Below are 12384 nucleotides of genomic sequence, written 5' to 3' on the forward strand. Positions count from 1 at the left end.
GAACCTGAATGACTAGTGATTTTTTTTATGTATACACTCACAGAAGATGGGTTCTTTGAAAGAGAAGAAAAAAACAACAAATGTCACAAGGTAAGAAAATGCGTACATATTTATTCACAAAACGTCCTACTTCACTATACATGAACTTGAAATAATAGTCAAAGTCATCTGAATTCCTAAGTCGAGCGCTCATTCTTTTAAACACTTTACAACATACTTTATCTTAGGGAGCAGAGAAAAAGCACCTCTGAAAAGATGTGTGGTGTAACATGACCCTCCAAACAAAAGGTATATATGAAACTGTACAGGGGCTTTCTCTACAACTTGAAAGGGTTCTAAAGAGATGAAAATCATTCTTCAAATATCAACAATTCTCAAATAAGAGATTGTTCAATCCGAGGCAGTAGGGAAAACTTCCTAAACATATGGGCACAACAAACACCGTATACGGAGTACCACTGACAAAGAATTGTGCATTAATATTATTTCAATTAGACATTTCATGGAAATAGAATGAAAAGTGGAAGATAAAAGTATTATGTACATTGAGGTAAATTATAATAATAAAACATTAAAAACATTGGTGTGCTGAGAGGAGGTATCATTTCCTTTTTTTTTTTTTTGATTGTGTTTCAATCAAACTTTGTTTCATTTCCTTTTCAGCAGAACATGTGCTGGACTTTGAACATGGTTCCATATAATATAACAGAAGTCAAACATAGGCACTGGGAGAAATAAGAAGGCTTTCTTCTGCTGGATGTGTAATAGCACATACTGCAGCTACTTTACAGCTACTGTGCAATATGTGATATAGATGACCAGGGAATCTTCATATTATCCCTCAAATACTGTACGTTTCAGAATGGTTTGCTTACCAGAAGCTTATTTTTATTTGATTTGATTCTGTTTCACAATCTGTACTACACAGCAGAGCTTAATATCAATTTCCAATTTTGTGGTTGCATTAGAAGCCCACTACTAAATATGTATTCTTCGCTGCCTGCCTCACTGGTCTTTTTCTCCTTCTGCTAATCAGAGCATCTCATTCAGTACATACCGCCACAGGGCTCTTCTCCTTTAGCAAATGAGTGCTTGAGTTCAGGTCAGTGAGAGGTGACGACCGCAATCATGTATGTGTAATGATGGCTACATACTGGATTACTGGCAATTGGGGGATTCAATTCCACTCACTGAAAATAATGTGGGGTGCTTCAGAAAGTATTCATACCCCTTGGCTTATTCCACATTTTGATGTTACAGTCCGAATTCAAAATAAGCACTTTGTTTTTTCTCACCTCCCTGACCAATGTAATCCATTTTGAATGCAGTCTGTAACACAAAATATGGAATAAGTCAAAGGGTATGAATACTTTCTGAAGGTACTCTACACACAGATACAAAACACAGTACAATTCACAGCACATTTATAGATTACAGAACAATTGGGAAAGGAAATATCAAAATGTAGAACAGTTTTGAAACTGGGAGGGGGGAAAATGCAAGGTTCCTGGTGAAAGCTAGACTAGCAGATAGTGATCATAGTTAGTGGAGTCCTTGCTGGTAGGGAGTCAGAGGCTGTTTATGTTGCCAAGATAAATACCTGGATGTTTCTATGAGAGTCAGAAAAGTAAAAGGCTGCTGATGAGACAGAGGAATGACGTAGAAAATAAAATTGTTGGATGAGTCATGAACACAGTTGCATTTCTTGTTCCACTGTAAAATAATATTTTTTTTGGTTTAACATACACTGTATATCGTAGCAGCAAAATTCCTTCATCTCAAGTCTGACGAATGTGAAAAAACACCACGTTGTTTTTCCATCCACAACACTGTTCTGTAATGACCAGTTGACCAATTATGCATTCTATGCATGGCACAATAGTTCAAGGGTGTGTTTTGATTTGGTTTAAGCAGGTTGATGTAAACTTGCTAAAAGACAAAAAGAAATAACACAGTAGCAGATATGAATACAGCATGTACCTCTGGTATTGCAAAAAAAGAAGAAGAGAACCCTACAGTTCAAATCTAAATGCCATGGCACTTGACAAGCGTTCATCTGACCTCTGCTCACAGTACTTCATAGTCGATTCTATTAGTGTAGATTATATTTTTAAAATGTAATTATGCAGCAATGCTCAGAAGTGCACTTATTGCTACTAAAGAGATATGAAACAATGTCTACCTCAGATGACCTACAGCATTTCCTTGACTCGCTTAATTATCCTTTCTGTGTTCTGTCCTACTGGAAAATAATAAGGGATGTCACATGATCACATCTGTATGTTTAGCAGCATAATGAATCTCCAACTAATAAAGTAAAATGTTCTGTCTTTCATTCATGCAACAAATGAAAGAGACTACAGGACCTGTATAGGTCTCATGGGGCCTTCTCATTGTAAAGGTAGAGCTGTACACAAATCTAAGATATCCAAATGTACATTCTTGTTTGAAATGTTATGCCCCTAGATGTGAAAACTCATTCACATAAAAGCAATACAAATATACAGAAAATAGTGTATATAATGCAGCTCCGGCAATGCTTTCCCTTAAGACCGTCCAGGTTTGATTCCTACTGAGAAGATTGAAAGGTAAACTGGTATCACGGTGTTGCTTAATTGTATTCATTAGTGCACATCGTAGCACTACTCAGTGGAATACAAAAACAAGAAGGTCTTATTGGATAAATCCAGGTATGCCTAATGAATTTGACCCGGATTTCCACTGCATTTCTTCCTATGGCAGTGGGAGGACCCATTCCTTCAGAGAACCTCCTTGATTCAGAGCACTTCATGGTTATGGTTGAAAGAATGAAGAGTGCTTTGTATAAAATAGAGGTATACTATACTGAACAAAAATATAAATGCAACACGTAAGTGTTGGTCGCATGTTTCATGAACTGAAATAAAAGAGCCCCTGCCCAGTCATGTGAAATCCATAGATTAGGGCATAATTAATTTATTTGAATTTACTGATTTCCTTGTATGACCTGTAACTCAGTAAAATCTTTGAAATTGTTGCATGTTGCGTTATAATTTTGTTCAGTATATCTATCAGCTTAGGTGTACTGTATGTACACATAGAATGTACACCTGTATACACACACACAAAATACATAGGAATAGAGTACAGCATACACACCCACTCCAGAGGAGGCTGGTGGGAGGAGCTATAGGAGGATGGGCTCATTGCAATGGCTGGAATGGAATTAATGGAAAGGAGCCAAACATGGTTTCCATATGTTTGAAAGTTCAATTAATTCCGTTCCAGCCATTACATTGAGTCTCTTAATAGCTCCTCCCACCAGCCTCCTCTGACTGACTCATATTTACACTGTAAGAAATAAATATACAGGTGACAGACAAAATAAAGGAAACACCCACATAAAAGTGTCTTAATAGGGCGTTGGGCCACAATGAGTCCCAGAACAGCTTCAATGTGCCTTGGCATAGATTTGTGTCTGGAACTCTATTGGAGTGATGCGACAATATTCTTCCATGAGAAATTCCATCATTTAGTGGTTTGTTGATGGAGGTGGAAAACTCGGTCTCCGGCGCCGCTCCAGAATCTCCCATAACTGTTCAATTAGGTTGAGATCTGGTCACACACTCACAAACCCTTTAAACCCCCTATGCTCCTTCGAGACCCCTCTTTCAAAGGCAGATCTCTTCTACTAGCCATGGCAGTCAAAATAATGGGCAACTGGGCATTTTTATACATGACCCCAAGCATGATGGGATGTTAATTGGTTAATTAACTCAGGAACCACACCTGTGTTAAAGTACCTGCTTTCAATATACTTTGTATTTACTCAAGTGTTTCCTTTATTTTGTCCGTTACCAGTACATAGCAATGAATAAAATATTGCATATTTCACTGCATATTTGACAAGTCTTGATAAAGGTCATATTCAGTTTTTCTTGACAAAAGTATACACAATTATGGAACTGGCATCTGTAAAATATGTTAAAAAGGTACAAGATGTTGAGTGAAAAAAATAAATGCATGAGTAACACTCAATCCTGTTTGAATGAAATGCTTAAATAGACACAGACCGCGGTACTTTGAGAAATAACCAGACAGAGGTATTTGAAAATGTATATTTTCTTTCAATGTAACTAATTTCTTTGATTCTGAATATTTTCTATGGAATTCCTACAGGAGGAACCCAATAAAAGTCAAGTAGTATCTGTTGTGGGTAAGAAAGAAGGGCTTGTTGCAACCAGTCAGGCAAACCAACAGGAGGGTCAGGGGGTTGCGTCTCTGCATCCAGAGTCCAGACAGAGTATTATCCAGGTTATCCACTGGAATCAACCCATGTTTTAATGCCATCTTAGAGGAGAGCAAAGAAACAATCTCTCCAATCAGTCTTAAAGGAATGAGTCATAGAAGGGTAAACACACCCACCTGATTGTACCATCACCTCCCTCCCTCCTCCTTCAGAGAAAGAGGAGGCGTAAGGGAACAGCACACAGATGGGGACCGAGATTCCAGACATTCAGGTGGCGTTGTCTCTAGTTTACATCTTGATGCCTTCCTGCTGGCTGAGCTGGGACAGGGACTTCTTGATGCGCAACGCGGTGAGGCGGGCCGCCCCGTTGGAGTACCAGCACTCCCTCATGATCTTAGCCATCACCCGCAAAACCTGGGGAGGGGACAGAGGCAGGGGAGACGGCGTCAACATCACAGGACAGCAATTACACATCCATATTTTGTTTTGCATGTTGTTGAGCACTGAGATATACATATGGATTGGTCTAGCTGCCCCCACCAATCGTAGAGTAAACACCATGACTGCGGCAATTGCAATGTCACAATGTCATTCTTCAAGTGGAAAAAGTAATGTAATCACTGCTGTTGTGAAAGAACTCGAGAGCAAAAGAGAGAAACAGCAATAGAGAGACGCTACTCATAGACATGGTATTAAATCTGCAACCGCAGTTTGAATTAAGACTTAAACCCCTGGTCTGCGGCCCAGCAAAGACAATGGAGACACAGAGGAGCGCCAGCTTTCTGACCTTGAAAAGGCTGGTCAGACTTGCAACATCCAGGCCACAGGTCTGAATACCAATCCATTGCATTCCAATTCCTCAATCTCACGAGGGCCGCCGAAGGGCTTTGTCAGTGAGTCTCGTGTTGAATGCAGGGCTGTATTGAGCAGTATGCTCTCTGGCGGATCGGACAGTGAAGACAGACAGGATGTTCTGCTGGTCGCCTCTTAGAGGCTTTTATTTTCAATATTAGGTGCATTATGCATTTGACCTAACTGATTTGAACGAAACACTTGTCATATTCTCAGACATTGAATAGGTCCACTGAACCAAACAATACTTAAATTGGCCTTCTTTTTGGGAGGGTGGTTGGGACGATTAAAGGCATTAATTAAGATTTTGTACAAGGTGCAGGACATATTGGCTAATAGACTTTGTACAGAAAATAACAAACACACTTGAAATAAATATATTCTCAGTAGCAAATAAACTATTCAGGAAACAACTCTTTGCCTATAACATTTGTATCTTAAAGCATAATTGAGAAATAATTAATCAAAGTCATTTTAGACTCCATAATGTTTAATCTGTAGGTGCTACAAAGTGAAAATTGGTGTAATGAAGCTTTATCGCCTGCTCTGTAATATGAGTAGTATTGATTTCAAGAACAATTTTATGACATTAATTTATGAATATTGAAAAATAACAATGAATATTGAAAATATACTGTTGAACATAGTATACTTTACAGACATATTCAAGTTTCAATGTGGGACCTCAAAAGTTATGGCCCATTTTATACTGAGAAGTTGGCATAGTAAGCGATGTAACCAATAACAGCCTTCCTTTTACTTGTATCCAATGTGACACCCCCCCCCCCCCAAAATTGTTGAGCTCAAACTTGAAAGCTGTGAAAATTCTGTGCAACTTCCAGCGCGCGTTTACTGTGAACACCGAGGCTGTACCCCCTTTAAGTTTTAACAGTGATAATGTAGGTTACTGTGGCTATTTGATCATACTGTAGGCCTACTAGAGTGGCCTAAAAACAATGGAGAAAATGCATCACAACATTTTAACATGGAAATAGCTGTTCTATCATTCAGCCTACAGTAGCAGCCAATGTGTGGTGTTCAAAGTAGGCCTACATTCCATGAGACCTTTGGACAAAAAACATGCAGGGCTTGACATTAACCTGTTTATCCACTTGCCCTTCAGACCAGGAGGTGACTGAAAATGTTGTGGTGTTTGATGCAAGAAACCACTTTACAAAATAAAATGCATTATTATTTCCATACCATTATTACAGAGAATAAGACACATTATGCTACCGTCTGTCTATTGGCTACTTAGCTTATACGAGCCTGTCTCAAAATACAACACTGGAACTTTAAGACAAAAAAAAGCATTTTACCTGACTCGCTTTTCAAAGATGGCTATAAATCTATACGTTTTGTGCTCTTGTAGGAAGCAATTACTCCTCTAATGATAACTGCAAATTATGTATAACTGGGCTAATTTACATTTCCATTTTACTAATAACTCACTAACTAGCAAAGGATATGAACATATTGTGCACACGTGGCCACGTGGCCCACAATAAGTTGGGTGAATTTTGGTCCATTCCTCCTGACAGAGCTGGTGTAACTGAGTCAGGTTTGTAGGCCTCCTTGCTCACACATGCTTTTTCAGTTCTGCCCACACATTTTCTATAGGATTGAGGTCAGGGCTTTGTGATGGCCACTCCAATACCTTGACTTTTAAGCCATTTTGCCTTTGGAAGTATGCTTGGGGTCATTGTCCCTTTGGAAGACCCATTTGAGACCAAGCTTCAACTTCCTAACTGATGCCTTGAGATGTTGCTTCAATATATCCACAATTTTCCTACCTCATGATGCCATCTATTTTGTGAAGTGCACCAGTCCCCTCCTGCAGCAAATCACCCAGACAACATTTGATGCCATCTATTTTGTGAAGTGCACCAGTCCCTCTTGCAGCAAAGAACCTCCACAACATGATGCTGCCACCCCCATGCTTCACGGTTGGGATGATGTTCTTTGGCTTGCAAGCCTCCCCCTTTTTCCTCCAAACATAATGATGGTCATTATGGCCAAACAGTTCTATTTTTGTTTCATCAGACCAGAGGATATTTCTCCAAAAAGTACGATCTTAGTCCCCATGTGCAGTTGCAAACCGTAGTCTGGATTTTTTTATGGCGGTTTTGGAGCAGTGCTTGCTGATCGGCATTTCAGGTTATGTAGATATAGGACTCGTTTTACTGTGGATATAGATACTTTTGTACCCGTTTCCTCCAGCATCTTCACAAGGTCCTTTGCTGTTGTTCTGGGATTGATTTGCACTTTTCGCACCAAAGTACGTTCATCTCTAGGAGACCTTCCTGAGCGGTATGACGGCTGCGTGGTCCCATGGTATTTATACTTGCGTACTATTGTTTGTACATATGAATGTGGTACATTCAGGCATTTGGAAATTGCTCCCAAGGATGAACCAGACTTGTGGAGGTCTACCATTTTTTTCTGAGCTCTTGGCTGATTTCTTTTGATTTTCCCATGATGTCAAGCAAAGAGGCACTGAGTTTGAAGGTAGGCCTTGAAATACATCCACAGGTACACCTCCAATTGACTGAAATGATGTAAATTAGCCTATCAGAAGCTTCTAAAGACATGACATCCTTTTCTGGAATTTTCCAAGCTGTTTAAAGGCACAGTCAACTTAGTGTATGTAAACTTCTTACCCACTGGAATTGCAATACAGTGAATTATAAGTGAAATAATCTGTCTGTAAACAATTTTTGGAAACATTACTTGTGTCATGCACAAAGTAGATGTCCTAACCGACTTGCCAAAACTATAGTTTGTTTACAACAAATTTGTGGAGTGGTTGAAAAACAAGTTTATGACTCCAACCTAAGTGTATGTAAACTTCCGACTTCAACGGTATGGCAATTGTCTATTTGATTGTTCATGCCGCACCGGTCTGTGAGCCGTGTCAATGCAATAGAATCCTACTCCGATATATTCTGCATACAACAATATCTCTTGCATAGTTTGTTTTGGTATGTTGCATTGAAAGTGGCTAATATTGCGTTGATTAGATCACAATTGCCAAAGTAAAGGAAAAGTTGAGTGTTAACAGGAAAATTGTAGGGCAGTTTGACTCAAAACACAAGCCGAGATCTACCGCTCACATTTTTTAAACATGACTTATACCTTATGCAACATTAACCAATTAAACTCGGGCCGCACCACATTATTTCTGCCTCATGCACAAATTCATGTTGTTACTCCTATGAACAGAGAAAGTGAAATATTCCTTGATATTAAAAAAGACCCAAGCTGCTAATAACAACAACTACGCAAGCCTACACGTTCCTACTCATTCATTACCTCTGCAGTGCTTGTTGTAGTGCTGAGTGGAAATAGGAAGAATGCATATTTTAGAATTATAAAAGTGTTTAATACAAAGTGTTGATAGTGCTGAGTAAGAACTTACACCTGAACTCACTCATAACAGCATCTCTTTGCTGTATTTCTTGACAGTGTTTCTCTAGTCATGGTTTTATATGTTTTGAAATCTCACCGTATCAACTTAGTTGTAGCTAACGGTCATTTCGGGCCATCCGTTTGGCCAGCGGTAGGCCTATAGTGCACTTTATTTTCTCTTTGGGCCTGCCGGAAAGGCCAAGTTCGTTCCTTCAGACACATGAAATGGTTTAAAATGGCAACAGTTCGCCTACCTGGTGCGCAGGGCAGCTGAATCGGGTGCACCCACTGCCAACAGCGCGAGACTAGGGCTGTTATGGTGACCGTATTACCGCCACACCGGCTGTCATGAGTCATGACTGGCAGTCAAATTCCATGTGAATTCCGCTTAGTCACGGTAATTAGGCTTCTCCAAGCTCTGACGCTGCAGATGGTCATTAGTAGCCTGCCAAACTTGCTACCAGGACTCAGTGTTCTATTGTCCCTCTAATCACTCTGACATCACTGCAAATATAATCAAAAATCGAATCAAACACTTCATGAGAGCCCATGAGCTCATGTTGCGCAACATATCTATAGGCTATGCAATTGCATGAGAAAACAGAGTTGAAGAGGAAGATCCCATCAGCTTTCTATAGGCTAGGCCTACTATATTTATTTCTCAACTTCCCTAATATTAAGCACATTGCTTATCTTTACAACAGGAGTATAGCCTACCTGGCTGGCATGAAAATAAGCCACGGGAAAAACAGGCTCCATTCGCTATTTAAGTACATAGAGGACATGTTTTGTTTTTTTGCCTCTGTTCTGAGACAGGTGTATAACAATGGTCCATTCTAAAACTTTAACACATATTATTTACTATATGTAAAGACAAAATGTAAATTAAGAATATTCTGAAGGGTGACAATATTAGCCTTATCACTTGTGAATAATGTATTATCACGTGTGAACGATGCCCAGCTTGTGCAGTAAGGCAAGAAACGGCACGTGTTTTTTTGCGACTTTTTCTAAATCATAGTCGCACACCTCATGAAGCCAAGCACATAGACCTATATGTTTTGATAAGGTATGTATCACAACTAACGTGGCCAAATAACGTCTTAAAATTAAGCACATTATTGCACTTTATAACCGGTGTAGAGCCTAACTGGCATACATAGGCTGTGTGTGAGTTCCATGTTTGGGGAAGATCATTTTCACCATAAAAATGCATGGATTACCATAAACATATGCAGCAGGCTATCGTATTCAATGATGACTTCCACTTCTGAGTTAGGGCTGAATTCTTTGGTCCAATCAAAGATCCACAAACTGCATTGCAGGTAGGGCATATGCAGTCTGTTGACAGAGGCAGACATGGTTGTATGTCTCCTGAGCTGTTTTTGCTGTCTCTGTGCTCCTCTCCTCCTTCCACCCCTGTACACCACTCTGCCAGAGCTGGCGCCAGGTGGAATGGTTGGCAGCAGCATCGTCTAGGTCTGTGGGTTTGATGTTGCACTTCTTCAGCTGGTCCTTGTAGCGCTTCATCTGCCCCCATACAGACCGCTGGCCAAGATGTAGCTGGCCATACATGATCTTCTGTGGCAAGCGCTGTGGAGACATTCTAATGACATGCCAAAAGCCAGCGCAGTTGGTGTTGGGTGACCATGGCCTCCATACCCTTGCAGTTGGATCTTAGCAAGTATTTCAGTATGGGACACATGGTGGCACAAGGTGAATCCCAGGATGCGCTGCAGGCATCTTATGTGGAATCGCTCGAGCTGCTTGTTGTGGCGACTGTAATTGACCCAGGCTTCACAGCTGTAAAGAAGAATGGTGATGCAGACGGCAACTAGTGTGGAGGTGGAGATCCCTGTTTTGGAAGACCCTGCATCTGAGTTTCCTGATGCTTGATCTTATTTTGAATTGAGGTCGATGATGCAGTCCTCCGAGAGTATGCTGCCCAGATATATGAAGGACGGAACAATTGCCAGTGATGTGTTCAATGGTGAAGACAGGCATGGTGGGTGGAGGGCTTGATCTCCATTGGCAGACCACCTGTTGTGGTGGTGTTGATAGACAGTCCCATCCTGCTAGACCCTCACAGCCGCTACAAGGACAGACTGAAGGGCTTTCAGAGTGTGGGCCACAAGAGCACAGTCATCAGCATACTGCAGCTCAAGAACCTGCTCCATCAAAATGTTGGTGTTCGCTTGGAGCCTCCTGAAGTTCACCGTAACACTGTTGCTGTCTTCAAGCTCTTTGTGGAAAAGCTGGGTGACATACAGGAGGAAGATGTTAAATAGTACCGGTGCCAGCACACACCCCTGCCTCACACCGATGCTTACTCCAAAGGGCACTGACTCTTGCCCTCCTATGGCCACCCGAGCCATCAAACCATCATGGAACTGGCAAAGGACGTTGACACATTTGTCTGGACAGCCACATTTGAATAGAATGCCCCATAGTAGTTCTCTGCTCACAGTGTTGAAGGCCTTGGAGAGGTCGACGAAGGCCATGAAATGGTCCGGATGTTCAAGGCACTTCTCCTGGAGTTGCCGTACTGTGAATATCATGTTGACCGTACTCCTGTCCTTTCTGAAACCGCAATTTGACTCTGGCAACAGTTCCTCTGTGATGTTGTTCACCAGCCTGTGTAGCATCACCTTGAACAGGACCTTGCCGGCAACAGCCAGAAGGGGTATCCCCTGACTGTTGTCGCAGATGGACTTGTCACCAATTGTTCTTATAGATGGTGACAATGTTTGCATCCCACCGCTGTTGGGGGACGATCTCCTCATCCCAAACCTCAGTGATGTGCTGGTGGAGAGTTCTGGTGCAGAAATAACCTCCCTTCTTAAGTAGCTCTGCCAGGATGCTGTCAGCACCAGGAGTCTTGTTTTTCTTGAGGGAACAGATAGCTGATAACACCTCTTGGAAAGTTGGAAAATGGTTGAGGTCTTGAATGGGTGGACAGACAGGCAGTTCTTTCAGGATGGAGAGGTCTGTAGGAGAATGCTGATTGAGTAGTGCTTAAAAGTGGTCAGCCCACCTCATCGGGATCTGGTTTTGGTCCTTCAAGAGAGTCAGACCATCAGCTGTTTTCATGGTGGTGATTGAGCGACTTCTAGTGCCATAGATATCTTTAGTTGAGTTGTAGAAATTGTGCATGTCGTTTTTGTCTGCATAAAGGTGGATTTCCTGTGCCTTATTCTTCCACCATTAATTTTGTTTGCAAGATTGTTTGCGCAATGCATGCCATTGCTTGCGAAGGGTAGCAGATGTGGGACTGTTGAGAATAGCCCTGTATGCTTTATGCATATTATCCAGTAAGGCTGTGATGGTGTCAGAGGCTGGGTAGAAGGCTGTTCTTAATTGCCAGTCCCACACCGTGCTTATGTTGTCCACCCGGAGGGTAACCTTTCCAGAAGAAGGTGTATCCTTCTTCCTCTTATTTCTGGGAACCTTCATCCGGGAACTTGGTCTCACTCAGGGCAGCAATGTCAATCTTGTAGCGCCACAGTTATGCAGCAATCAAAGCTGTTCTCCGATGGGGTCTATTGCTATTATCGTCAGTGTCCAAAAGAGTTCCGATGTTCTTTCTCGCTAGTTTCAGGGGAATTATTTTCTTTAGCATTTTTCGACTGCTGAGTGGAACTCCCGATAGGTGCGGTAGTCTATCCAGGATGGAGTGAGTGGGCAATTTTTAGGCCACCTTTTCTAGGCCTCTCCCCAGCTGGGGTGAGCAGTGTGGCTCCTAAACAGGGCTGCTCAGTCACACAGGGGTCTGCCGAGAGCAGCTGCCACTCAAGTCACAGCTGCTGGCGACCATAATAGCCCTGTGCGGCTGCCACTGATTAAGGGCTCCCGGTGCATTCACTCCTGCCCCCGTCACCAGACACCCCAACGTTGCC

At 41.7% G+C, this 12384-nt stretch overlaps 1 protein-coding gene across 1 annotated transcript in view; it reads right to left on the bottom strand.

The window, feature by feature from the left end:
• Nucleotides 1-888: 888 nt before the first annotated feature.
• Nucleotides 889-12384, bottom strand: part of LOC139376112 (TGF-beta receptor type-1-like) — an 87107-nt gene continuing 75611 nt past the window's right edge. The window contains exon 9 of the mRNA XM_071118308.1: nucleotides 889-4642. Within this exon, the coding sequence (XP_070974409.1) occupies nucleotides 4517-4642 (126 nt within the window). The 3' untranslated portion in view covers nucleotides 889-4516. The remainder of the gene's footprint in view (nucleotides 4643-12384) is intronic.

The sequence above is a fragment of the Oncorhynchus clarkii genome, chromosome 20 (assembly GCF_045791955.1).
Source record: "Oncorhynchus clarkii lewisi isolate Uvic-CL-2024 chromosome 20, UVic_Ocla_1.0, whole genome shotgun sequence".
In the NCBI taxonomy this organism is placed as follows: Eukaryota; Metazoa; Chordata; class Actinopteri; order Salmoniformes; family Salmonidae; genus Oncorhynchus; species Oncorhynchus clarkii.